Source organism: Asterias amurensis, chromosome 6 (assembly GCF_032118995.1).
Source record: "Asterias amurensis chromosome 6, ASM3211899v1".
In the NCBI taxonomy this organism is placed as follows: domain Eukaryota; kingdom Metazoa; phylum Echinodermata; class Asteroidea; order Forcipulatida; family Asteriidae; genus Asterias; species Asterias amurensis.
The window spans coordinates 15,694,700-15,722,106 of NC_092653.1; the positions used below are offsets into that span (position 1 = coordinate 15,694,700).

At 37.1% G+C, this 27,407-nt stretch overlaps 2 protein-coding genes across 5 annotated transcripts in view; one reads left to right on the top strand and one right to left on the bottom strand.

Moving 5' to 3' along the window:
* Nucleotides 1-27,407, bottom strand: part of LOC139939009 (uncharacterized) — a 111,088-nt gene that overhangs the window by 4,822 nt on the left and 78,859 nt on the right. The window lies entirely within an intron of this gene.
* On the top strand, nucleotides 24,003-25,098 carry LOC139938096 (tetranectin-like). The gene is made up of 2 exons (XM_071933476.1): nucleotides 24,003-24,236; nucleotides 24,929-25,098. Exons 1-2 carry the CDS (start codon nucleotides 24,131-24,133, stop codon nucleotides 25,096-25,098), a joined length of 276 nt encoding a protein of 91 aa, XP_071789577.1. The 5' UTR covers nucleotides 24,003-24,130.

Sequence of the window (27,407 nt, forward strand, 5' to 3'; positions counted from 1 at the left end):
GGTTTCTCAAAAAAAGGAAGGAGGAGGGGCTTTTTATTATTTTATTTACTATTTTTATTAACAAAATCATAAAAAAAATTAAAAAGGAGGCGGCCTGTGAAAAGGAAGCGGGCGGGGACGCTTAACATGTTCCTTTTTTTTCACTTGGCCTTATAGACACTTTCTCTGTGTGTTGCAAAAAAGACGTTAGAGAAGCATGCATTTGTACCCACGATTTTCCCAATTTTGAAGCCAATATTATTTCATTCTTCCAATCTTGGCTTGGATTGAAACCATCTTGTTATTGAAAAAACTAGCAAAGCTCCATTTAGCTGGATACCATTTTGCAATTGGCTCACAACATTCATGGGAATAGCAGTGTTTTGAAACCCTCCACTTTTTATTTTTTAAGTGCGAGCACTTTGTTTTCTTCATACATTTGCACTCAACAACAAACATACAAAAAATAGAAGACAAAACATAGAAAACTTATCAAGCAACAATTAAATTAAACCTCCACTTTGTGATAAACTTATGAATTGTATTTGAGCCAGTCGCAGTTTTTTTTTGTCTAAATCATAATTAAATTTTACTAAATTTACAAGGGAATAAAATTTTGGCCATTGTTGATTTAACCTACTTCTTAATATCATCTTCTTTGTCAACAAAACGCAAAGGTTTTAGTATTAAGTCTGGTTGGTCAGTGTTTTTACCAAAAAGAATGAATTCAAAACTTAAATTATTTCCTCTACAAACTCTTCTGCGACAACCCTTTCTAACAACCTTCAAACTCTTTCCAAATAGGTTGTGTAAATTCACAATAAAAAACAAACGCTTCGTTGTCTCTAGAAACTTGAGCAAAAGGAGCAAGCATCGCTCGCTATTAATAATTTCACCTTAGACAATCTAACATTAGTCATTAAACAATAAATATTTATTTTATATTGACAAATTCTCGTACTGACTTCCATACTACACTGATAGGGCAGGGAATAGATGTTTTTCCATTCATTTGTCATAATGCCCAACTCTAGATTAAATTTGGTCTGAGCAGTTAGATGAATGAATATCCTAGAAGTAAACATTTTACGGATCTCTTTTGAAGAAGGATTTGCTCTTGATTTACTTGCAATGTTTGTTTCTTCATTAACAAGCCCAGAATGACCATGGGCGATGCATATAATTCCCTTTTCTTTGAAACCCCCTCTCAGAGTTTGTAGCTGAGGTGTTAAGGTTGCTATGTCAGATTTTTGTCCCCAAACATTAAAAAATTGATTTTTTTGAGTGAATGGTATTTCAAAGAGTATCACCCACTCTAACGAAAAAAAGTTTAACTTGTACTTTTAATGGTCAGGAACCATGACAAAAATTTAAAACGTTTCTTATAAAACACATAAGAATTGGTCACGTGATATATTGTCGGATCCCGACAAAAACTAATTTTGAGCACTTTATTTCACTGCTACTAATAATTGGCGGACTTTTTATTTTCGAGCAATGGCTCAAATGAAAGCTTGTAACTTTCTCAACCCCCAACAAAATACCTATTGAACTTGAAATCAAAATGTTTGGGTCAAATCGGCCAAAAATTTGACATAGCATCTTTAAAACATGTTAATTAACTACAACAGTCATTTAAAAAAGCAGGTCTTAAAGTCAGATAAATCAATTTCATTTTAACCAGTGCTTTTTTAAATTAATTCAAAATGCTTAATAATTATCATACACAAACATGGGAAGTGAGTAAACTCCGTAAAAGTTAAGTTTAAAAAGATACTTCTTCCAATATCATTAAATAAAAACAGGAATTTTACTGAAATTGTTGACCATTAATAAGTTAGCTTAAACTTGTTAATCAAATCAAACTGTATATACCCGAAATATCTGAAACTTCCGGCTGGTACGGTAGGTCACTTCTTTTATCTTCACTTTTTGGGGTTTTTGTAGACCAAGCAAGTCGACTACAATATCCGTGTCATAGTCACTTTCTGTCACTTGACTAAATTTACTTTGAGTCAGAATTTTTTTCTTTTTTAAATCAACTTTTGCTCCCGATCCATGGTGCCACTGTCGAAGGAACGAGTGTATTTCCTGAATGTCGGTCTTCGTCCATGTGTACATGTGCAAACGTAATATATTCAAACTATTGACTTAAAAATTCAACAATATCGCACCGTTTGTGCAAAATAATGGAGCGATTTTAACAATAGCATGACGTCACAGGTGTGATGGGTTAAGTTGCATAATGCCCTCGGTGAAAGCGCCATTCATGAGTACGAATGGCTCCCAGGCTTAATAAATTAAATCAATTATAATAGTTTCATTTAACACAGGCAGCATCCCATAAACTTAGGAGAGTTGTGTTACCTAATAAGGTATTAAAGGCAGTGGACACTATTGGTAATTACTTATTGGTAAATAATTATTAGCATAAAACCTTACTTGGTGACGAGTAATGGGGAGAGGTTGATAGTATAAAACATTGTGAGAAACGGCTCCCTCTGAAGTGCCATAGTTTTCAAGAAAGAAGTAATGTTTCCACGAATTCGAGTTTGAGACCTCAGATTTAGAATTTGAGGTCTCAAAATCAACCATCTAAATGCACACAACTTCGTGTGACAAGGGTGTTTTTTTTTCTTTCATTATTATTTCGCAAGTTCGAAGACCGATTGAGCTCAAGTTTTCACAGGTTTGTTATTTTATGCATGTTGATATACACAAACTGTGAAGGCTAGTCTTTGACAATTACCAATAGTGTCCACTGCCTTTAATACCAGTATAGAGGATAAGTATAGGGTAAACAAAATATCTTTTCCAACAGATACAAATATACTGAGTTACTCTTTGCAGATCTTGTATTTTTACAAACTCACAAACTTTGTAGTCATTATTGGCACCTCGATTGTTAATCGATAAAGACTCATTTTGTTAGGTAGATACGTGTACTTGCACTATATACACTCTAAAAACTAAAGAGTTGAATCCAACACTTGCATGAGTTCGGTGAGTGACTACACTTTGAAAGTGTTGAATCCAGCATTTTATATGTTAAATCCAGCATTTTAAAGTATTCAGTCAACAATTGAAGTGCCAGTTTAACGTATAAAAAGCTAATCCAACAATTCCAAGGAATATTTTGAGAAATGTTGAAATAACACTTTTAAGTGTTATTTCAACATTTCTCAATTTAAAAATTGTTGAACAACATTTCAACATTTCAACATTTCAAAGCATTTTAGTTTTAAAACATCTTTCTAAACAATATACATTTCAGAACAGTTTTAAACACTTTTCGTAGACCAACTCGCTCGATCCAAGGCAGCGTGTCCCTTTAATTGCTTTTCTTGACCAGTCCTTGACTGTCTTTGACTTTTTGTGCTTAAGCCGTTGTATGCAATTGGGTCTAATGCAAATAATTAATTGTCAATGCCAAGTCTATTCAGGTTTTATTGCCACGCTTCACAAGGGCATCCTCTCCATATTTCCCCTTCTTTGAATTCTACAGGAAAAATCATCTCACACCATCGTGCACTCCGTAAACTTCAAGTATTGACTTGTGAATCGGAAGTTGTGAGCTAGGTCCAATTTCATAGACCTGCTTGAGCAGCTAATATTGCTTCACAATTGTCTGCTAAGTATAAACGAGCAGGATACCGGTCACAAATCATACATGTGGAATGGTTATTTAGCTGGTTTCCTCAACATGGTAAGCATGATTTATTTGTGCTTAGTAGCTACTTTTTGTGCTAAAACGGCTCTATGAAATTGGGCCCCGATGCAAACTAATTGTTGTAAAAAGTTGTGACCTACACACGTAGGTCAATTTCATAGAGCTGCTTGAGCAGCTAATTGCTTCCAAATTGTCTGCTAAGTATAATTGAGCAGGATACCAGTCACAAATCGTACATGTGGAATGGTTATTTGGCTGGTTTCCTTATTATTCCAGTAATCATATTTATTTGTGCTTAGCTACATTTTGTGCTTAAGCGGCTTTATTAAATTGAGCCCCGATGCAAACTAATTGTTAATGCCATCTATTATGGGTTTTATTGCCACGCTTCACAAAGGGCATCCTCCACACATTTCTCCTTCTTTATATCTACAGGAAAAATCATCTCACACCATCAGCACTCCGTAAATTTCAAGTAATTGACTTGTGAATTGGAACTTGTGATCTACATGTAGGTCAAATTTCATACAGCTGCATGAGCTCAACTTTCTGCTTAGTATAAATGAGCAGGATACCAGTCAGAAATTGAACATGTGGAATGGTTATTTGGCTGGTTTCCTATCTCCTTCTTTGAATTCTACACAAAAACATTTCACATCGATGTGCGCTTCTGGTGTCACCTGCCAGTCAATGTCATAATGAGCACAAAAAAAGCATGGTCGTGTCAAGCATCTTATCCCCCCCCCCCGAAAATGAGGTATCTGAATCGTTCTACTATAAAACTTCAGTGATATAACCTACTGCATTCACATGGTCGTGGGGTGGACAAATTTAAGCAGTCAAGTACAGAATACAAGCCCATGTACATTGTACATTCCCACCAGAGGATATAAATGCCAAGCTGGCAACATCTCTTTCATAAAAACATAAGTTCAACATCTATGAATTGCACAACTCAAGAAAACTGTGATTCAGTCAGTTTTGTATACGTAATGGGATTTGAGGCATTGCATGGTGTGAGGTACCAATATATATTTGGTTTGCGGTAACACCATTTTGTATTTCCTTGCAATGCAGATTTTGTTCTTGAGAACTGTCTCGCGGAATAGATTTTCAGAATTTGGGAGACTTCTCAGTTCTCAGAAAAGTACTATCCTGCTTTTGAACTACATGGGCGAAAGTTAATAACTCGGCTGGGACTACCACTTCACTACCGCAGAGTGTGTTCTTAATTGGTCTCAATGTTTCAATTAGCTTGCTTTGTAACACCCCTTACAAAAATTCTGCCTTTTCTGCCTTTTTAAAGGATACATCTTAGTTTTACTAGAAACCTGGCGGCTGTGTGCAAGTTGTTTGCCATGCAATAGTTAAGACTATTACATGGCGCGCGGTACCCAGACATCTTTTTACCCACCTCAAACCCAATCAGTTGTGTATCTGTGTATTTGAAATGCGTGCACGAACGTTACGTGTACGAGGATGATAAATAGTCTGTTGGTGTGTTATAAAACAAATATTGACTGATTTTACTCTTGCTAGTGGTTCAAACTCTCACTCCCTCGGTGATCTCCGGACCGATCCATTTTCCCTCGGCTGCGCCTCGGGAAAATAGAACGCTCCAGGGATCACCTCGGGAGTCGTAGGATTAACCATAGCACTCGAAGCAGTCAATATTTGTATACTAGTCATCGTCAGGAGACTGAAAAAACGTGAGAGAAGTTGGCTTATAGGTTCAGAGGTTTCAGTTTAGAGTCAGTCACTGCTCTGATTGGTTCTCCTGAAACGGAGACCTGTGGTTGGTTGGCTCAGTGCTATTGTGTGGGTTGCCCATTGTCTGACAACAGTACTTATTCTAGTCAGTTTGAAACCAGCACCAGACAAAATTATTTCACCAAACAAATTGTCACAACGATGGCCACTTTGATGAAAGCTTGGGTGATTCTACTGGTTTATCTTGCAAGCGGGCGTCATGACACTCTTGCGAGATGCAAACCTAGGCAGGATACATGCCCATCAGCATGGACCCTGTGGGATGGTAGCTGCTACAAAGCCACCCCTGACAAGCTAGACTGGTCCGGTGCACGGGCAGCGTGTGAAGGGATAGGGGGCAAAATGGCTACCCCAAAAAGCCTTCAAGAGAGTCTATTCATGGGCACCTTGGCACTTAGCGTATGGATCAATTGCAATGACATACAGCAAGAAGGTAAGTAAGTTTTACAAACTTCCCCTCATTTACAGTCTATTTAATTTACCAGGCATGCAACTGCCCGTTGAAAAAAAGAGAAAAATTTTCAAAGGCACAACGCAAGTGCGGAGAGAGGAAGCTGAAACGCTATGGGACATGATAACCGCAATGGTACCCTAGAAAATGTTGAGGTTTATTATGCTCTTAGGTGCATCTTTAGCACGTACTAGGCTTATTTTACATGATTCTGAGAAAACGTGGAAGAGTTGCATGCCTGATTTAATTGAAAATAAAAACCATCTACATTTTTCAAATTATTAGTCTACACAAAAAAGAAAGATTGTACAATGCTTGAGGTTTGCAGTGGAAAATAGTCCCGAGACCTGTGATTTTTAACATCTGGCCGCTAAATTTTGGCCGGAAAAGTCTAATGGTTTGGTTTTTCAATTGAATAATAATGCTTTACTGTGTAAAGACTGGGCAAGTCTTGCGCTTATTCAAACTTCTGAGAACAAGAAGGTTGTTTTTTTTTCAGGTTAAAATTTTTTGAGAATCAAAAATGTTCTGCGCTCCAAGTTTGTTTTTGGTGCTTAAAAAGGCACTGGACACTATTGGTAATTAGTCAAAGTAATTGTTAGCATAAAAGCCTACTTGGTAACGAGCAATGGAGAGATGTTGATAGTATAAAACTATTTGAGAAAAGGCTCCCTTTGAAGTAACGTAGGTTTTGAGAAAGAGGTAATTTCTCACTCAAAAATAAAAAGGATTCAGAATGAAGCCTTTTACTACAATGTAGGTATCTGAAAGCACACAAATTTGTGCAACAGGGGTGTTTTTTGTTTCATTATTCTCTTGCAACGACTTTGATGACCAATTGAGTCAAAATTTTCACAGGTTTGTTGTTTTATGCATACATTTGTGTTGGGATCGATACACCAAGTGAGAATACTGGTCTTTGACAATTACCAAAGGTGTCCAGGGGTGGATTTCACAAAGAGTTGAGACTAGTCTTATCTCGAGTTAGGACGAGTGACTCGTCCTAACTCAGGACTGGCGTTAAGTTTTTAATTTCTCTTAGGACTAGTCCTAAGTTAGAACTTGTCCAAACTCTTTGTGAAATTGACCCTTGTGCTTTTAAGCAGTTCTGAAATCTCTCGATTTCTCGTAGGAGTGTGGAATTGCACCGATGGAGTGACTGAAATTCCATACAGAAATTGGTACGATAACGAGCCTAATAATGGCGATGGTACAGGAGAGAACTGTGTGTTCATGCCTAATGATAAAGGAAACTGGCTGGATGTGCCTTGTGATGGCTCCTACCAAACGGTATGCAAACAGCCTATCCAACCGTACACTCTAAAGGGCACATTCTAGAGAGTAAAGGCCGAGTCACACTGCAGCGATAACGAAAACGATAACGATCAAGGACGCAAAGAGAACTCATTGTATTGGTTGAATTGCTCCATGCAGAATACGCACACGCTCATTCATCCAATGAAATGCGTTCTCTTTGCGTAGTTATCGTTATCGTTTTTGTTATCACTGCATAGGGACCGGGCCTTTAGTGACATGTAGCCCTTTTCACACTAGTCTATATTCCGCCGGTTGCCCCAGGGAATAACGGTCGGCCGTTCACATTATGATCGCATTACCCACCCCCCCCCCTGCTCTGGAGTAGGGGTAATTGGTAATACCCTGGATTATTCTTTTAAAGCGTGAAACCAGAACCCCTTGATATGGCTACACAGTGTGAAAGTGCGCCGTGCCGGGGTATTACAGCATACAGGGTGGTACAAAATGTTCAGTGGCCTCCCCAAGGCTGTATTCCATTCAAGGGGTGGGGGGGGGGTGACACAGTGTGAAAAGGGCTTAATATTGAATCATTCAATGGGAAGGTGACCTAATACCTAGCTTTATAAATAAGGGAATAAATGAGGAGGCGATATGGTCTTAGCAAGTGTTTTAAACCAGAAGGGTCAACGCAGAGCCAAAAAACATACGCCACTGTGAGCAAGTTTAAACAGCCATGGTCTTAGACGATTGTTTAAAACCAGAAGGGTTATACCACCGCGCACAAAACTTTGACCCTGTGATAAAGTTTAAATGGCCGGTTGAGACCAAGTCACTAATCTATTATACTCATTCAAAAATTTCCTTTTATTAAAAATTGTAGTAACTTTTTTTCTTCATAGAAAGTATTAAGTGTTATACAAATAATGAATGCTTATGAGTGCAATGGTGCGAATATTTTCATGAGTTGAAAGATGGAAAGTTCTATTCAATACAGGCGGAGCCGAGTTGAATGGAACATTCCAGCTTTCAACGAATGAAAATATTTTCACTATTGCACAAATGAAAAACATTCATTAATTGTTTTATATAACATCCACGTAGACTTTCGTCATTTTGATTGGAGGATCATTCAAAACAAACTAGAACAGTGAAGCTGCCATGGCGAGCTGCTGATCACCAGATAGAACCAATGACTGACAGAAAAAACAATCATTTGAGCAACTGATGGTCAAAGGGGTGGGGATGTTGACAAGTATGAGGTTATGACATTTAAGGTTTTCATTGATTTAGCTCATTCAACTGGAACCAGTGATCTTTGAGTTTTATCTTTTCATATTATACATCTAAGCAGCAATATTTGATTAAAACTTTGCATCTTTATGTAAAAACAAATGTTTGATTTAGGTTTCAAGTCAGTACATCATGGAAACAAGGAGTTATGCCTATTTGTTCATTGTTTTAGCTCATTCAACTGAAACCAGTGATTAATTCTTGGAGTTTTGTCTCTTCCTCATTCAACTGAAACCAGTGATAAATTCTTGGAGTTTTGTCTCTTCATATAAATCTACATCTAAGAAGCAATATTTTACTTAAGTTTCAAGTCAGAACATCATTGCAATCAGGAGTTATGACCATTAAGGTTTTCATTGTTTCAGCTTATTCAACTGGAACCAGTGATGCACAAAGAGAGGTTTATCTTTTCTTATGAATCTATGTAAAAAGCAATAGTTTGAAGTCAGTTCATCATTGAAATAAGAAGGTATGTCTCTGAAAATGTGTCATTGTTTTAGCTCATTCAACTAAACCAGTAATTAATTCTTTGAGTTTTATCTTTTCATATGAATCTATGTAAGAAACAATATTCAACTTAAGTTTTAAGTCAGTACATCATTGCAACCAGGAGTTAATCAATCCATGCATCATCAATCAAACAAGTACGACCCATAGTATACACATGTACTTATGTTATCACAAGAGGGCAACAGAGAGGTTTCGCAAGCGTGCGGATACAGACACATACGGATATTTATGATAACCGTATCCAATCACGTCAGCCGTGGGTTGGATTTTGTTTTGCAAAATATAGCTATGTGTCACTTGCATTCATCATGAGTTTTTTCCCCGACAAGCATGATAGGTAGAGACCCCGTGTTTTATACGTTGCATTTTGTCATTGTTTTGCTTGCAAATGACTGACAATTTTTCTATCTACAACAAAACTGTTGTTTCATTCATTTTATAAAAGGCTTGTTTTGACTGGCCAAGGAAGGTTTCTTGTAGTGCTCCAACAAGCACGATACCAGTGAAAGCCATTCCATTGGAAAAGTTTTTGATCTGTTACAAAAAGACAACTAAAAATCTGCAAAACACTATAACAGTATCCGTTTTCTGCGACGTGTATAAGCTCCTGTATCCGTTGCTAACGTGTGTGCAAAACAAGATAGTCGCAGATACGAGTCACGTGAACACACAAAGTGTTGACGTATCAGTATCTGTATGTGTATCCGTACACTTGCGAAACCTCTCTATTATCACTTAAGAAATACTATTGACTTTGGGATGTACCAAGCAACACAAATCAACAAGTAAGTACATTTTCTTTGATGACAAAGACCTTTTTTTTTCTTTTCTTAAAATATAATATACATGTACAGAATTTCAAAAAAAAATCAAAAAGCTAGATATTTTAGGTAAAAAATGAAAGAAAAAAAAGTGGGCATTGGAACAACATAAATTTCAAGTTCGATTTAATTAAAAAAACAAAATGGAAAATCATCGATTTAATTTAAAACAAAACAAAATGGAAAATCATACATAGGAAAGAAAAATTTCACTGTTTGGCGATAACACTTAAATTGCTGGGGCTTTCAAGGCTAAATTAGAGACTCACTTGTTTAGGTAGGCATACATTGTACAGTCAATGTACTTATTTTCATGTGCATAGACAGCTTTTACGATCTTCTTATTCTTGACTGTATTTGCTAGGAAAACGTAGTTACAGTGTTTGGTTCCCCCTTTGGGGTGAGGGTTTCGGCTTTTTAAAAATTTGTTTGAGTAATTTGATCCCGCTTCTGTATGTAGTTGCTACGTTTTATAATATTTTTAGGGCTGTATTGTATGCATTTTAAATGACTTTTAATCTGGGCCCAATTTTGTGGCTCTGCTTACTGTAAGCAAAGATCTGTAAGCAAAGAATCGTGCTAAAACGGAAACAGGGAATTCTGCACTTATGTCAAGCATGTATTTCAAGGGTTAGCAGGTAATTTTTTGCTTGAGCGCTTGCATTGTCCATGTTACTGGGCATTCTTCATTCACACAGCCAGTGCAGAAATTTGTTGGTTGCAAAGCAAGCAGAGAATGGTGATCTTAACTGCAGAATTCACAGTCAGCAGAGCCATGAAATTTAGCCCTGATGTATTTTTAAAGATCTGAAAGTTACAAGTTAGCCTGCAAATCTACTGGAAAATTAGTGTTTGACCAGCAGCTTGAAACCATGGCAACAACAGCGACAACAGAATCAACAATCTTTCAGCTTGAAATGTTCCATTGAAACCTTGAAGGTCAGAAGCGCACGCTGAATACCCATCATTAACGCGCCTGAAAGACTGTTGGTTTGTTTTTCATTTCTTAAAAGGCACTGGACACAAGTAGTAATTACTCACAATTATTGTACACATAAGAGGTTAATTGGTAAAAAGCAATGAAGAGATGTTATTAATAGTAAAAAACATTGTGAGAAAGGCTCCCTCTGAAGTAATGTTTGAGAAAAAAACTATTTCTCGTTCAAATAATAAAATACTTCAGGCCTTGTAAACCCGAAGACTAAACAAATTTGTGCAACAGGGGTGTTTTTCTTGCATTATTCTCTTGCATTTCAATGACCAATTGATTAAAAATATTCACAGACTTGTTATTTAATGCCTATGTTGGGATACACCAAGTAAGAATACTGGTCTTTGTCCCCGATATTTACAAAATGAAAAAAAAAAGAAACGGGCATGAGACCGAATTTAAGACTGAGTCACTATATCTTTACATGCCCATTTATATACTCTTACTGTTTAAAGGCAGTGGACACAACTGGTTATTACTCAACATAATTGTTACCATAAAAACTAACTTGGTAACAAGCAATGGAGAGCTTTTGATAGTACAAAACAATGTGAGAAACGGCTCCCTCTGAAGAGACATAGTTTTTGAGAAAAAAGTAATTTTCCACTAAAATATTTGAATTTGATTTCCAGACTTCAGAATCAGATTTTAAGGCCCCGAAATCAAGCCTCTTAAAGAGCACAACTTTGGGTGACAAGGTTGTTTTTTTTTTCCATTATTATTTCGCAACTTCGATGACCATTTGAGTTCAAATTTTCACAGGTTTGTTACATATTTTGTGCATATGTTGAGATACACCAACTGAGAAGACTATTCTTTTACAATTACCAATAGTGTCCAGTGTCTTTAATAAAATAGGCAGCGTGTCCCTTTAATTGCTTTTTCTTGTTATGTCTTTGACTTAAATAAATAAATTTATAACAAATAATAAATTTGTTTATTATGTTTCCTTTTTCGCCAGTATAAAAAAAAAAAAAGTAAATTGAATTGAAAAGGTGCGACCTGAGCCCAATTTCTCAGCGTTGCTAAAGCAGCAAATATTGCTTTACAATTTTCTGCTTAGTATAAATAGTTCATTCATACAGTTTTCCAATTTATTTCCAATCAATCGTTTAAAATGACAAACATAACGTTACAGGAGAGAAAACTTACATGTAAATAGATTTTAGGCATTTAGTGGGGGAGGTCTCCTAGAAGCAAGCTTGTTGGAATGAGCAGGATACCAGTCACAAATTGTTCATGTAAAAATGGTTATTTGGCTGGCTTCCTTATTCTGGTAAGCATTAGTTAGTTTTGCTTAGCTACTTTTTGTGCTTAAGCGGCTGTATGAAATTGGGCCCCCATGCAAAACTAATTCCCAATGCCATCTATTATGGGTTTTATTGCCACGTTTAACAAGGACGCCTCTGCACATTTCCCCTTCTTTGAATTCTACAGGAAAAATCATCTCACACCGATTGCACATGTGCACTCTGTAAATTTCAAGTAAATGACTTGTGAATTGAAAGTTGCGACCTATGTCCAGTTTCATTAAGCTGCTTGAGCAGCTGATTGCTTGAAAATTATCTGCTTAGTATAAATGAGCAGGATACCGGTCACAAATCATGGAATGGTTATTTGGCTGGTTTCCTTATCAGATCAGTAAGCATTATTTAGTTGTGCTTAGGTACTTTGTGTGCTAAAGCGGCTTTATTAAATTGAGCCCTGATGCAAACAAATTGTTAATGCCATCTATTATGGGTTTTATTGTCACGCTTCACAAGGGCATCCTCTCCATATTTCCCCTTCATTGAATTCTACAGGAAAAATCATCTCACACCATCGTGCACCCCATTATCTTCAAGTATTGACTTGAGTTGAGAGCTGCCAATTTGTTCATCCTTTTCGTAACTACTGGTCCATCAGTCTTGTGGATTATTATCTTAAATTTGACCACTGATCACTGAGGTGTAAAACAGCTCAATGGTTTTATCTTGTTGTTTTTATAATCATTTTGAATCCATGGCAACGCTAAACAAGAAACCAGATCCCTGCTGCCTGGCTTAATTAAATCAACTGCTCCAGCAATGTAAAGCCATTTTGATTTGGCCTAAAAACAGTTTATTACTTTTAAGGACATGTAAACAAGCAAACTTTGACCTCTATGACCAACTTAAAGTAAAGGTCATACAATTTTGGTTTTAAATTTTAAAATGTCTCCCGAATCTTGACATTCTTTGCCTAATTAATGCAGTATAAGAGGCACTCTGTTAGACTGGTTTAAAGTTAACTGGTCGTCAAGTTAAAGGAACACGTTGCCTTGGATCGGTCGAGTTAGTCTTTATAAAAGCGTTTGTTATAATATGCATATGGGTAGAAAGATGCTGTAAAAGTAGAATACAATGATCCACACAAACATGCCTCGAAATTGCACAGTTTTCCTTTTACCTCGTCGACTAATACGGTCGGCCATTTATGGGAGTCAAAATTTCGAGGCAAACTTGTGTGGATCACTGTATTCGACTTTTAAATTATCTTTCTAACCATATGCATTTTATAACAAACAATTACAAACGCTTCTTCATAGACCACCTCGTGTGATCCAAGGCAACGTGTTCCTTTAAGTTGAATGGAGTTCCCATTAATCAGGTGTATCGCACCAAACGAGTGGTGTTCATTTGGATAGCAGTTTCATATAAAAGAGATTGAAAACAAAGCCTCTTAAAGTATTGATGTCATTGGAGGCTTAAATTGATTCTTCCATGTAAATATCTATACTCACACTGTATTGTTCTTTGATTCTACCATCATAATTAAATAATACTTAATCCAGTGTGCTCCGCTGGAGCAGTTGATTTAATTATCCTGCTGGAGCAGTTAATTTAATAATCTTTTGCGCACACGCCTCCGGTATACATTGTTTGATCGTGGAGTTGGAGAACGCATCAAGTGAAACTGTGCAGTACACAGGTACACAATCCAAACTTTTTATTTACAAGTCTAAATAAAAAAGAGGTATTACAGTTTCCTTCATATTGGTCTGCCAAACTAAGCCATGGCATCACTTAACTTGAAAATGGAAAACCCTTGTGGAACAGCAGAGAACCAATGCACAACTCAATCTCCGTTTTTGAATTGAAAGGATTTCATCCACAGATAGATCAATCCCATCAGCTTGAATCCATGGCAACAGCAAGGACAATTAAACACACTATATTTCAGCTTTAGAACCATTTAATCGACAATCACCGAAGGTGTTTAATGCTATTAAAGGGAGGGTGCATTTATAACAAAAATATACTTACGAAAAGCATCAAAGGTTTAAAAGAAATAATAATATACCCCCCCCCCCCCTAAACAACAAGAATAAAAAAAAAACATTAAAAAACCCAGCAAAAAGTATACTTAGTAAGCAGACATAACCTTCACAGAATAAAAGCACAGGTAAATTTGAATCTTCAAGAAGTAGTTGGCAAGCAAACAAATTTAGAAAAATACTTTTCCTTTAAAGTAATCGATGTCTGGTAAGCTCTGTCAAGGATTTGAAAAACAGGAAAAGTGGTTCTTAAGTGAAAATTCAATATTCTTGTGCGCACACCTCTAGATGATATCTTAAGTACACACAGCTATATGTATTTCAAACACTTTGATCGCCGAGTTGGAGAAGGCATCAAGTGACACTGTGCAGTACACAGGGGCATAATCAAAACTTTTTATGAGTAAATCTGAAGAGAAAAAAATCACACGGTTTCATTACAATTCTTGGGCCCATTCTAAGCAATGGGGTCATTAAACTTGAAAATGGTGAAGCTTTTTCTCATCTTTGTTTATCTAATGCCTGGATATTACAAAGCTAATGGGAGATGTTTCGGTAGAGCTGCAAAAGAAACTTGCCCCGCAGGATGGGGCAAGTGGGGAAATCACTGCTACAAGGTTATTGATGAGTACCTTGAATGGGCTAATGCAAAAAATAAATGCATTGAGATTGGGGGCGTGATTGCCACACCAGATACTCAGGAGGAGCAGTCACACCTCTTGGATCTTGCAGATTATATGTGGATTGACTGCAATGATATTCAAGAAGAAGGTAAGTGCCAAATGTTAGTTTGTGGCAACAAACTATACTTACATCGATGAAAGCTTTTTCAAAGCATTTAGCACTTTTGAATAACAAGGCACTCCAGGTTTAGACAAGAAGTAGCGAGGTCATGTGAGGTCATGCACACTGAACAAAATGATGATTTAGTGTGTCCCTACACCCAATCCAGCAAACAAAACCTACCATCTCTTGTGGCTGATTTGATACATATTTTTAAATATTTAATATCGAAACCTGTGGTGTGACAGGTGATGACAGTCGTCATTACATTGTTATTGGATATAAAAAGCTCATGCTTTTTTCATGTTTTGTATGTATCTTTGAGCCAGTAGTTCCTGAGATTGAAAAAAAATCGCATGTCAACAAGAACAAAGGTGGTTTCGGCCAACACACCAATTAAATACCAATTAAGTTCCATTGAGTCCACTTTGTTGTCTATCCTTGTCTTTAAAGGCACCTGGGAGTGCAAGGATGGAGCAACTGATGTTGACTTCAGGAATTGGGCAGCCACACGGCCTATTACTGAATCTCCTATGAATTGTGCTAGCCTGTTGGATTCAGGCTGGTATGATACGGCATGTGATGTGTTGTACCCAGCAGTGTGTAAGCAATCAGTGGCATAAGACTACCAATGATCTACACACAACAGAATCACAATTACATCATCAGTATCCAACAGGGCTTCAGACCTCAGAATTAGAATGGGAGGTCTCAAAATCAAGCATCAGAAAGCACACAACTTCCTGAGACAAGGGTGTTTTTTCTTTTATTATAATCTCGCCACTTCACAACCAAAGGAGCTAACATTTTCGCAGGTTTTTTATTTAATGCAAATGCTGAGATACACCAAGTGAGAAGACTGGTATTGACAATTCCCAGTAGTGTCCAGTGTCTTTAACCTGTGTATCAAAATCGCAGGCATGTTACTCATGTGGGATTCAAAACCAAAACCTTTGCAATACCTTTGCAAGTGTCAATTCATAGGCATGACACGCGACCTTGCACCTGTTTTTTTAAGACAATTTCTTCATTCCTATTGGTCGAGAGCGACGGCTGGAACAGTTGTGCCACATCTCGTGATACGCGCGACGCGCACAGCATTCCCTGATAAGGAGTTGTTTACCCGAGGGCAGCGGAGGGCTTTACCATTTTATAGCTGGAGGGGTGTTGCGCTGAAAGAAATCGTTAACACTCATAACTTTTGCATTTCTATTACTTTTTGACCAAAAAGTGATGGATGTTTTTGATCGAAAAGTTATTTTATGAATGGGAATCAAAGTGTGCTGAATTGGTTTTCAACTAGTGGTTCAAACCCGCCGAGGCCTGGTTCTTTATAATTTACCTCGACTTTGTCTCGGTAAAATTATCAAGAACCAGGCCTTGTTGGGATTAAACCACTAGTTGAAAAGCTCTTCACCAAACATTGATTCCCTTAATCAAAGTACAAATTGTAGATGCTAGTCGGCATATAATGTTTCCAATATGTAACAACAACAAATTCTGTCAATGGTCTCTGGTCAAATTTTAAATCCCAAATCAAAGAGGATTTTACTACCAATAATGTTGAGCATTTGGTCATAAATCACCTTGGAATATAAGAGAAGGCGATGAGGTCTTAATGGGCCGTTTGATACCAGCAGGGTTGAGGCGGTGCGATAAGGGACTGAGCCAAGCAGGGTTTGAAACGACCGTTCCAGACTAAGTCAACACACTCTATTATTTATTCCCATTCATAAAAACCTTTTGTTACAAACATCCAAAAACCTTGAAAGGTTGAGAACAAATCTGACAGTTTAGCCCCAGCTTGTCTCACCTTTCTACTCACGTTGAGCATAAAGTTGCTTCTTGAGCAAGATTAGAACTTGTGCGCAAAAGTTTCACACTTGATCAGTTGGACGCGAGCAAGATATATGTACGGGCTTCAGGCAATCATCTGATAGCGCCCTCTCGACTTGATTTCCTTGATTTTCCGATCAAATGTCAACAAAATAAACAAGGAAAACTTTACATATATGACCAAGTAATAACGAAACACAAAATATATATGAGGTTAGTTTTAGTGGTTCGTTAAAGGCAGTGGACACTATTGGTAATTACTCAACTTTTAGAATTTGAGGTAACAAAATCAACTTCGTGTGACAAGGTTTTTTTTTTTTTCATTATTATCTCGCAACTTCGACGACCAATTGAGCTCAAATCATTTTCTTATTTTATGCATGTTGAGATACACCAACCATGAGGACTGGTCTTTGACAATTAGCAATAGTGTTTTAGTGTATTTAAGTGCATACATGTACAGTATTTCAATTGTTAACACAGAGCTGCCAATATTTGCACCTTGCAATCACATAGATTTTGTCCTGATAAAAATCATTCAGATATTTAGACATTATATAACGGGAAAAATTCCCATAATCAGGGGAGATTTTTGAATTGTTTCATCATCAGAACTTGGAAAGATAATAAATTACAGGGAAACTTTCTGCAGAATCTTGAGTTGGCAGCCCTGGTTACACGTATGTGTCGCAATGGTTTCTATTTCAATTCAATAATTACCTGAATGTTTGATACAAGTGTTGTGCGTTCTATGTTTAGTTTACAAACGCTTAACATACAATTAGCGAGGACTGGTTTAACAGTTACATGTTGTCACAGAATTTCATACAGGTGCCCTCACCCAAACAAAGCTGTGATTGCACTTTTGAGAAGAAAAATATAAATTCTCAGCAAATTTAGAACATGAAGTATAACACAGTATTATGATTCATGTTCAAAGTCTGCCTAGAATATTTTTTTTCTCCTTTCTTCAATAGTATTTTTTAACAAGACAATATACACCGGTCACTCCAGTATAAGGACTGAACAGCCTTATAATTTTGGTTTTTACCCATACACCGATGTGTGTTAGCACTGTATACTCAGTACTTCCCGAATCCTGTGAAAAAATATCAAAGGCATGTTACTCGGGTGGGATTCGAACCCACAACCCTTGCAATTCTAGAGCAGTGTCTTACCAACTAGACTACTGAGGTTGCCCGGCAGCTAGAGGCAGTTTGAATCCTATGTTTTGGCAGCGGGTACCGCAACCATATAAAAGATGTTAAATTTGCATCGGGGATAAAGAATATTAATTTTGGTTTTTACCCATACACCGATGTGTGTTAGCACTGTATACTCAGTACTTCCCGAGTCCTGTAAAAAAATATCACAGGCATGTTACTCAGGTGGGATTCGAACCCCTTGCAATTCTAGAGCAGTTTCACAGGACTCAGGAAGTACTGAGTATACAGTGCTAACACACATCGGTGTATGGGTAAAAACCAAAATTAATATTCTTTATCCCCGATGCAAATTTAACATCTATTAGACTGTACAGCCACAATAAACGCTGTACACCACTGAAACAGATTGACCAACATGACAGTGCAATCTCCGTTGTCTCTCAACACAGGTGGATGCCCCCAAAATGCAATATAATTTTTTTTTAAACAGCAGAAAATCTGTGACTGAATTCATTGAAAATTTTAATTCAAAAGGTTAGAAAAATTCCAAACCAAACTTTTTAATACTTGTCTGTTTTAAAATACATAAACTTTGCAACACTAGTAAAACCTTCATTGTCCCAAATATTAAACCTTTTTTACAAATCACTATTAAAAATAATTTGAAATGAAATTCATTCACATATTTGGTTTGCTGTTAATCCAGTTTGAACTTAATAAGATATTGCCTGATGATTCAATAATTTGGAGGATAACTCCAGCTTGCATGTAGCAAACGTTTTGAATTCAGTGACACATTTGCGTTATTTGCTTGTAGTAGGAGTGTAAATCAATTCACCTTAATAAAGCAATAAATAAATAAAAATGTTGAAAAATGATGTGCAGTCTAAAATTGGATTTTACAAAGAACAGTCATTTTTGTGTTTCTGCGTAGTCACCCCCACCAGATTATTTATACATTTCCTCTGAACATTTTGAATTTTGACAAAAATAACCCTTCGAAAACAGACTTGCCATTTAACAAGTTTCAATTTCTAAAAAATTGTTTTGGGGAAGGCTAATCATCCTTACTTGCGGCGTAACGCTGAATTGCTAAGGACTAAACAACAACGTGTCCAAAAAGCAGGCATGCAAGGGTGCCTTTTTCAACGAGCAACATCAACCCATTGCACGGAGCACAGCAAGAGATCAAAAGGGTTTGATTCTTCCCGAGGGAGGAAAACTGGATGGTCTGGAAAACCTTGTGGAACAGCAGAGAACCAATGCACAACTTAACTCACACATAGCCCTGGCCGGGTATCGAACCAGGGTCACCTTGGTGAGAGTCAAGCACTTCATGCACTTACGCCAACCAAGTTTCCCATTTGATGTTTACAGACTTGTAATTTATTTACATGTTTCCTAAGGATTCTTTCTATTGGTAAATGAGCGGATCACTAAACTAAACTTGAGCTTGAAGCCCCTCTAAACAAAAACCATGAAGGAAACAATCTCTGCTTTGGTTGATTGAAGCGAATTCCATCTATAAATAGATCAGTCAACTCAACCAGGGGTCAATTTCACAAAAAGTTAGGACTAGTCCTAGGAGATATACACATTGCATGGATAGTCCTAAGTTAGGACGAGTATCTCGAGATAAGATTAGTCCTAACTCTTTGTGAAATCCACCCCTGACTCTGTAAATCAATACCACCAACTTGAATCCATGGCAACAACAATGACAACAAAACACTCAATATTTCAGCTTTAGAACCGCTTAATTGACTATCACCGAAGGTGTTTAGTGTTTTTAAAGGGAGGGTATATTCACAAAAAAACATACTCACGAACAGCATCAAAAGTTTATACTTGTAGGAGATGTAAGAAATAATATGTGCATCAAGTGTTGTGAGAATTGAAAGAAATAACAGTAGTATATCCCCCAATTATGATACGAAGGAAAAAGATATGAACAAAAGAAAAGAGTATATTGAGTAAGCATACATAATCTGAACAGAATGAAAGCAAAGGTACGTTTGAATCTTCAAGAAGTAGTTGGCAAGCAAACAAATTTAGAAAAATACTTTCCCTTTAAAGTAATCAATGTCTGGTAAGCTCTGTCAAGGATTTGGCAAGCAGGAAAGTGGTTCTTCAATGAAAATTCAATATTCTTGTGCGCACCAAACCTCTAGTCAATATCTTAAGTATACACAGCTAGATATATTTCAGTTTGATCGTCGAGTTGGAGAACCCATCAAGTCACACTGTGCAGTACATCGGTACATTATCAAAAAATTTTGTTCGTTAAATCTATAAAAAAAAAAAGGAAAAAAAAGGTAACACAGTCTCAATTAAATTCTTGGGCCAAACTACGCCATGGGTCATTAAACTTGAAAATGGTGAAGCTTTTACTCATCTTTGTTTATCTAATGCCTGGATATTACAAAGTTAATGGGAGATGTTTCCGTAGAGCTGCAAAAGGGACTTGTCCCTCAGGATGGGGCAAGTGGAAAAATCACTTCTACAAGGTTACTGAGCGCCTTCCATGGACTAATGCAAAAGATAAATGCATTGAAATCGGGGGCGTGATGGCTAGTTCTGGAAGAGCAATCACACCGCAGAACCCTTGAACTCGCCGAAGGTATTTCTTCTATTTGGATTGACTGCAATGATATTCAAGAAGAAGGTGAGTGCCAAATATTTGATTTTAGTATTCACTGAAATCACAAGTGTCTGGACATATCAGATAACGATGGTGATAGGCAAGGCATACTACCATAATGAGAGTTCAATGTCTAGGTGTTATTCTTGCTTCATTTTCCAATGTTTTTTTTTTTTACTTTACATTATTCAATCACAGTGTGTATTCCAACAACTAAAATCTTGCTTGATCTTGGGATACTGTGTATTTGGAAAAACACTAAATATTAAAAAAGAAATTGACAAAATTTATCGCTGGATTGAACATTACAGCACATATCCCCAATCCTCTCTGAATGGCTAATGTTTCCAAAGTTCCATTGAGTCCACTTTGTTGTCTATCCTTATCTTTAAAGACACCTGGGAGTGCAAGGATGGAGCAACTGATGTTGACTTCAGGAATTGGGTAGATGGGGAGCCTAATGACGGACTTACTGGGAATTGTGCTCGACTGTTGGCTTTAGGCTGGTATGATGGGGCTTGCCATTGGGAATACCCAGCAGTGTGTAAGCAACCAGTGGCATAAAAGTACCAATGATCTACACAAACTAAGAATCACAATAACATCATCAGTATCCAACAGGGCTTAAAATTGACACTTAATGGCCGGCCTAAAGCCCAGTTCATACTTCCTGCGAATGCGAATGCGAATGCGATATGAATGTTGACGTCCGTCACAAATTCGCAACGAATAATTCGCAGCAGTTCAACTTTGCCCAACTCACTTGCGAATATCACTGCGAACGGAGGGTTGTGACGCCAAATTTACGTCAAATTCGCTTCGCATTCGCAGGAAATATGAACCGGGCCAGTGAAGGGCAAAACGTTTCAAAGTACCAAGTTTCTCATTATGCGTTTGTAGGCCTACATGTAAGAAAGATGATGAAATTGTTCAATAAAAATGAAGGGTACAATTGAAATAGCTATCAATAATATGTAAATTGACTTCATTTTTTTTAAACATTTTAAAAAATTTTTTAAATATTTTAAATAACAAAAAAACAAAAAATCGCTGCGGCCGCTAAAATCGAGGCGGGCGGGGACGAGCTACATGTTATTTATTTTACTTGGCCTTATTGTTTTCTCAATAAACAGACTTTCAAAAAGTTTCACAAAGCTGAGCAATGTTTGTTAAAAACCCAAAATACAGTGGGCATTTAAAGGGAGTTAACAACATACATATTCTGGGTCGATTTAATCCAAAAACAAAAGGGAAATAGATAGCCTTTACTATCTGTTCATTCTTTTCTTTAGTGTTTCAGTATTTTGTTCCCCCTTTAGGTTGAGAGTTTCTAATCCTTTAAAAAATTTGTTTGCGTAATTTTATGCTGCATTATTAGTAATAATGCAGCATAAAATTTGGTACATTTTTGTAAGTCTAGACTTTATTGTGTGCATTTTGGTGTAATTTTGATCTGGACCCAGATTCACAGCTCTGATTACCGTTTTAGCTAAATAGATTTTAATGTATTTAAAACATGTTTCATGGGTTAGCAGGGAATTTTTTTCTTGACATTGTTGCGTACTCCACGCTACTGGGCATTCTTCTCTCACAGTACAGCTTACGCAGAAATTTGGCACTTGCAAAGTAGGCAGAGATTGGTGATCCTACAAGTTAAGGTCTCGTCTCAAGTTAGGACAAGTTACTCGTCCTTACAAAGGACCAGCCTAAGTGTTTAATGTCTCCTAGGACTAGTCCTAAGTTAGTTAATCCTACTTAGGTAGTCCAACTTAGGACTAGTCTTGGACTAGTCCTAGGATCCTAGGACTAGTCCTAAGTTGGACTAGTCTTGAAACTCTTTGCCAATTGACCCCTGGACTACCTATTAGCCTAGTGGATCAAGGGGACTTCTTGGGAATTACTTCACCAACACAAGTAATTATTGGACTCAACAACTTGACTAGCTGCTCTAGTCATCGTCAGGCATGTCAAGAGACTGAAGAGTGTTGGAGATGCTGGACTCTTTTATAGGGATCAGATGTTTCAGTGATGCACTCGTGATGCACTCGTTCTCCAATGTATCTATAACTACATGTTCAAATGGCATAACTAAAACACCATTAATTTGATACTCTTTCAGAATGAGATTAAAAACATGACGTCATGAGATAGGGAAACAAATGGGTCTGTTCGTTCCTAAGAAGATTTCTGCACCAGTCAGCAATACAAGTCACATGCCATTTTGGATGAATACCAATAGAACTCAGGAATAAACTGAGAATTAAAAGTACAAAATTATAGAGCATTATTTGAAATATCACATCAACAAATTCTTTGGGATGTTGAAAAAAAATTAACTTGAAGGATATCACGCACAGTAACACTTATTTCAACATGAGCTTAGAGACTTGTTTTTTTACTATTATTTTCAATAGGACTACATCTACTGAAAAAAATGAGTTTGTTTGTGTAATTTGATGCTGCGTCATCATGTAGCTGGTATTCATTACCAGCCGCTTGAAACCATGGCAACAGCAGCGACAAAAAACTTTCAGCTTGAAATGTTCCATTGAAACCTTGATTGTGTATTCCAATAAGTTATTTACAAGTTGACATTACCGTTCTGGATGTTTTGGCAACCACTTCTTGAATTTTTAAAATTTTATTTCCTACAATACCCGAGACAAGTCAAAAGTATTTCAACATGGACATGCAGGCTTAAATAAAGAAAGAAATTGGAGTTGTTTTATTTTGCCCCTATTGGATTGAAAAACCTTTTCCATTAATTTTTGCTGGAAGTTTGAGGGTGGGTTAAAAACAAAAACACTTTAGAACCCAACAGATGAATCAGCTCAAGCTTTTTTAAATTTAAGCCCACATGTCCATTGATATAATTCATATTATTGACAGACTGTTTTAGCGGTTTCTGTCACAACTATTCAGGCCTTGAATTTTGTTCTTGAAGGGGCACAATACTTTTCCTCTGATAAGGGGCACTTCTCTATGAGGAAAGTTTCAATATAAACCATTGCAAAGGGCACCAAATAAAAAAACACAGGGCACCACGGCAATTGTTGTAGGTGTGCTGTGGGTTATTTTTTAGGCCTGACTATCGGAAAAACTGCTTACATGACGGATGAAAAACTGGTATCCTTTACAAACCTTCCATTAACGGAGGCAAGCATCGGCACACGATCCTGCAGGAGCCAAGGTATCACGCGCGGATAATCAATAAATGGCAACAATAGTAAACCACCAAGGTTGTGTATTACTTTGCCAAAAAATCCTTTATATTCTAAAGCTGCACTTGCATAATTAATGAAACGCTACCTTCTATCACCCATAAGCTAATACCAAATCTGAGGTAAAAACTGGTAACAAATAAATCACTGACAGATTGCGCTTCAGTTTCGTTTTGAGACGACAGGTTTTTATTTGCTCCTGAACAACCATTGATGAAAATTTGGAAAAAATTGGAAGAAAAAAAAAGGTTTAAATAATGGCAATGCTCCGTGCGCTGAAGGTCAGCATTTTACTTGTCTGCGCGCTAAGTCAACACAAAGCTAACGGGAGATGTCTCCGTAGAGTTGCAAAAGAAAATTGTCCCGCAGGATGGAGCAATTGGAAAAATCACTGCTACAAGGTTATTGAGCACCTTGAATGGGCTAATGCAAAAAATAAATGCATTGAGATGGGGGGCATGATGGCCACACCAAATACTCTGGAGGAGGAGTCACACCTCTATGATCTTGGAGGAGGTGGTTTTTGGATTGACTGCAATGATATTCAAGAAGAAGGTGAGTGCCAAATATTTGATTTTAGTATTCACTGAAATCACAAGTGTCTGGACATATCAGATAATGATGGTGATAGGCAAGGCATACTTCCATAATGAGAGTTCAATGTCTAGGTGTTATTTATGCTTCATTTTCCAATGTCTTTTTTAACTTTACATTATTCAACCACAGTGTGTAATTTTTCCAACAAACTTGATCTTGCTTGATCTTGGGATACCGAATAGAATGCACAATTTCAGAAAAACACTGAATCAAATAAAAAAAGGATTTGATCGTTGGATTTAACATGACATCACATATCCTACACTCCTCTATGAATGGCTTATGTTTCCAATCTCTGATGATTTTCAAATTAAATTTTCCAATTTAGCCTTCAAAAAAGACCGCTTGCTCTAGGTCATTGACTATTTTATTTGAATTTAAAACCACATGACCTTTTATTCTGCAACAGCTAATTATATTTTCTCATTTAGTTTCGGGCATTTCAACTTTTTTGTTTTATCTCATTAGCTGAACAGAGAGGATTGTTGACAATTTGTGACACTATTGCAATCCAATTGTGAAATGTGTTCAGTTGTTGTGCAATCAAAGCAGATTACAAATCTCCATTTATTTAAAAAAGACAACTTGTCATTCCAAAGATGAACAAGGTTACATTAAGTCCACATTATTGACTATCCTTGTCTTTAAAGGCACCTGGGAGTGCAAGGATGGAGCAACTGATGTTGACTTCAGGAATTGGGTAGATGGGCAGCCTGAAGGTGGAGCTGCTTGGAATTGTGGTTTTCTGTGGGCTACAGGCTGGTATGATTACCCATGTGATGCATCGTACCCAGCAGTGTGTAAGAAATCAGTGGCATAAAAGTACCAATAATCTACACACATAAGAATCACAATAACATCATCAGTATCCAACAGGGCTTGAAATTGACACTTAATGGCCGACCTGAGGCCAGTGATTTTGGTAATGGGCCATTAAACTGAAACAAATCAAGGGCTCGGAGTCAAAAATACCTCACTGTGAAATAACTGTAAATTAAAAAAAAAGTGATGTTTAAATGATGACTTTTGAGTCTAATAAACGTCTTTCAATTCTGTTGAAGTATACCTACAACAAATGAGAAAGGACCTAAATTGTTGTTAATCTTCTCTTGGTGTTGTTCAATTAAAAGCAATTTAGATAATAAAAGCCTTTTCTCATTTTGAATGGGTCCAGTGAACATTCTGAGCTACCAACCCTGTGGTCTTGTGAATTTATTTTTCACCCAAAATTCAAGCCCTGTAACGATATGTGATTGTGATTCAAAACAAAATTCCGGCTTGCTATATTTAAACTTATATCTATTAATCAATATAAATATTTATCTTCTTTTTTCTTCAATTATGTGATTGTAATATGGGGGGGGGGGGGGGAGGAGAAAATAAAATCTGTACTATTTTTTATACAGTCCCTAAACAGAGATTGTAGAATCCTACTCAGACCTTCTATCCCAAGTTTTATCTATTATGATAAATATAACCAGTCAATAAGAGCAACTACATGTACACAGTATTTCTGATGGAAATATTCTTCTGGGGGATTGGTACTGGTATAGACCAATGATTAATATTATCAGACATGCAACTTTGTTGTCCAAATTCAATAAAAACAGGAAAATGCTTTGGAGACAAAAACTTAATACAGTGTTTTTGAGTGCTCTATTGGATATTAGAATTTTTAAAAATGAAAAAAAAGAAAAGAAAAAAAAAAAGGCCAATCCCCTGAAAACTGACATCCCTGTATAATAAGAGAACTTCGAGATCAAGATTAATCACACCAACTAGCACTTCTTTTTATGGAACTCAGTATCAGTGAATATTAACACTTGTCATGTAATAGATGTTAAATTTACATCAGGGATAAAGAATAATAATTTGGGGGTTACCCTTACACCGATGATTGCAACCAAACCAAAATCAACACTCCTCATGAAAATACCAATGTTTTGCACACATGGAAAACATGTCACACAAAATGATAACTAGCACGAGATGGTTGGTGAAACCAAGTGCATTTTCTCATCTTTACTTTCTCAGTAAATCATCATAGCAGTGTATGAAAGATTGCAGTAAAAAGTTAAAGTTCTGTAATTATTTAATTTAAAATTTAAAGTAAAAATTGTAGATGTTAGTGTATGCATAATGTTTCCAACTTGTAACAAACACAATATCTGTCAATGGTCTCTGGTCAAATTTGTAATCCCAAATCAAAGAGGAATTCACTACCAATGAAAATGTTGAGCATTTGGTCATAAATCACCTTGGATTATAAGAGAAGGCGATGAGGTCTTAATGGGCTGTTTGATACCAGCAGGGTTGAGGCGGGGCGATGAGGGACTGAGCCAAGCAGGGTTTGAAACGACCGTTCAAGACTGAGTCAACAATCTATTATTTATTCCCATTCATAAAACCTTTTGTTACAAACATCCAAAATCCTTTAAAGGTTGGGAACAAATCCGACAGTTTAGCCTCAGCTGGTCTCACCTTTCTATACCAATGAGCATAAAGTTGCTTCTTGAGCAAGATTAGAACTTGTGTGCTAAAGTTTCACACTATATCAGCTGGAAACTTATGTGAGCCAAAATAAATTTACGGGCTCCGTGCAATCATCTGATAGCGCCCTCTTTTGACTTGATTTCCTTATGCTGTGTTTAAACACTCCTCACCGTGTTTATATCGCAAGTTTAAACATGCCCATGTCCTAGGTATCAGGTATTTGTCACGATATAAGCCCTTTTCACACTTCTCCATTCCCCGGAGTTTCCCCCCCGGGGAATCCTGGGGTTGCCCCCCTGGGAATTAACGGCCAGCCTTTTCACACTATGATTGCTTTACCCCTGTTCTGCCTCGGCAATTGGGCATACATGTACCCCAGGGATAAGCCACCACTACTCTGCAGTACATGTAGGGGGTAAGCCGTAAAACCCGGGGTATTCTTGAAACGTGCAGCTGAGCCCTGTGGAATAAGGACCTACATTGTAGGCGTGGCCAGTGTGAAAGAGCGCAGGGGTAACCGGGGCCTATCCTTGGCTGAATTCACCAGGGATAAGAGTGTGAAACGGGCTATGTCTGTACTAGTGTGGTGCATCTAAGTTTGATTTACTCCTCATACCAATAATCATTAGAAATGGT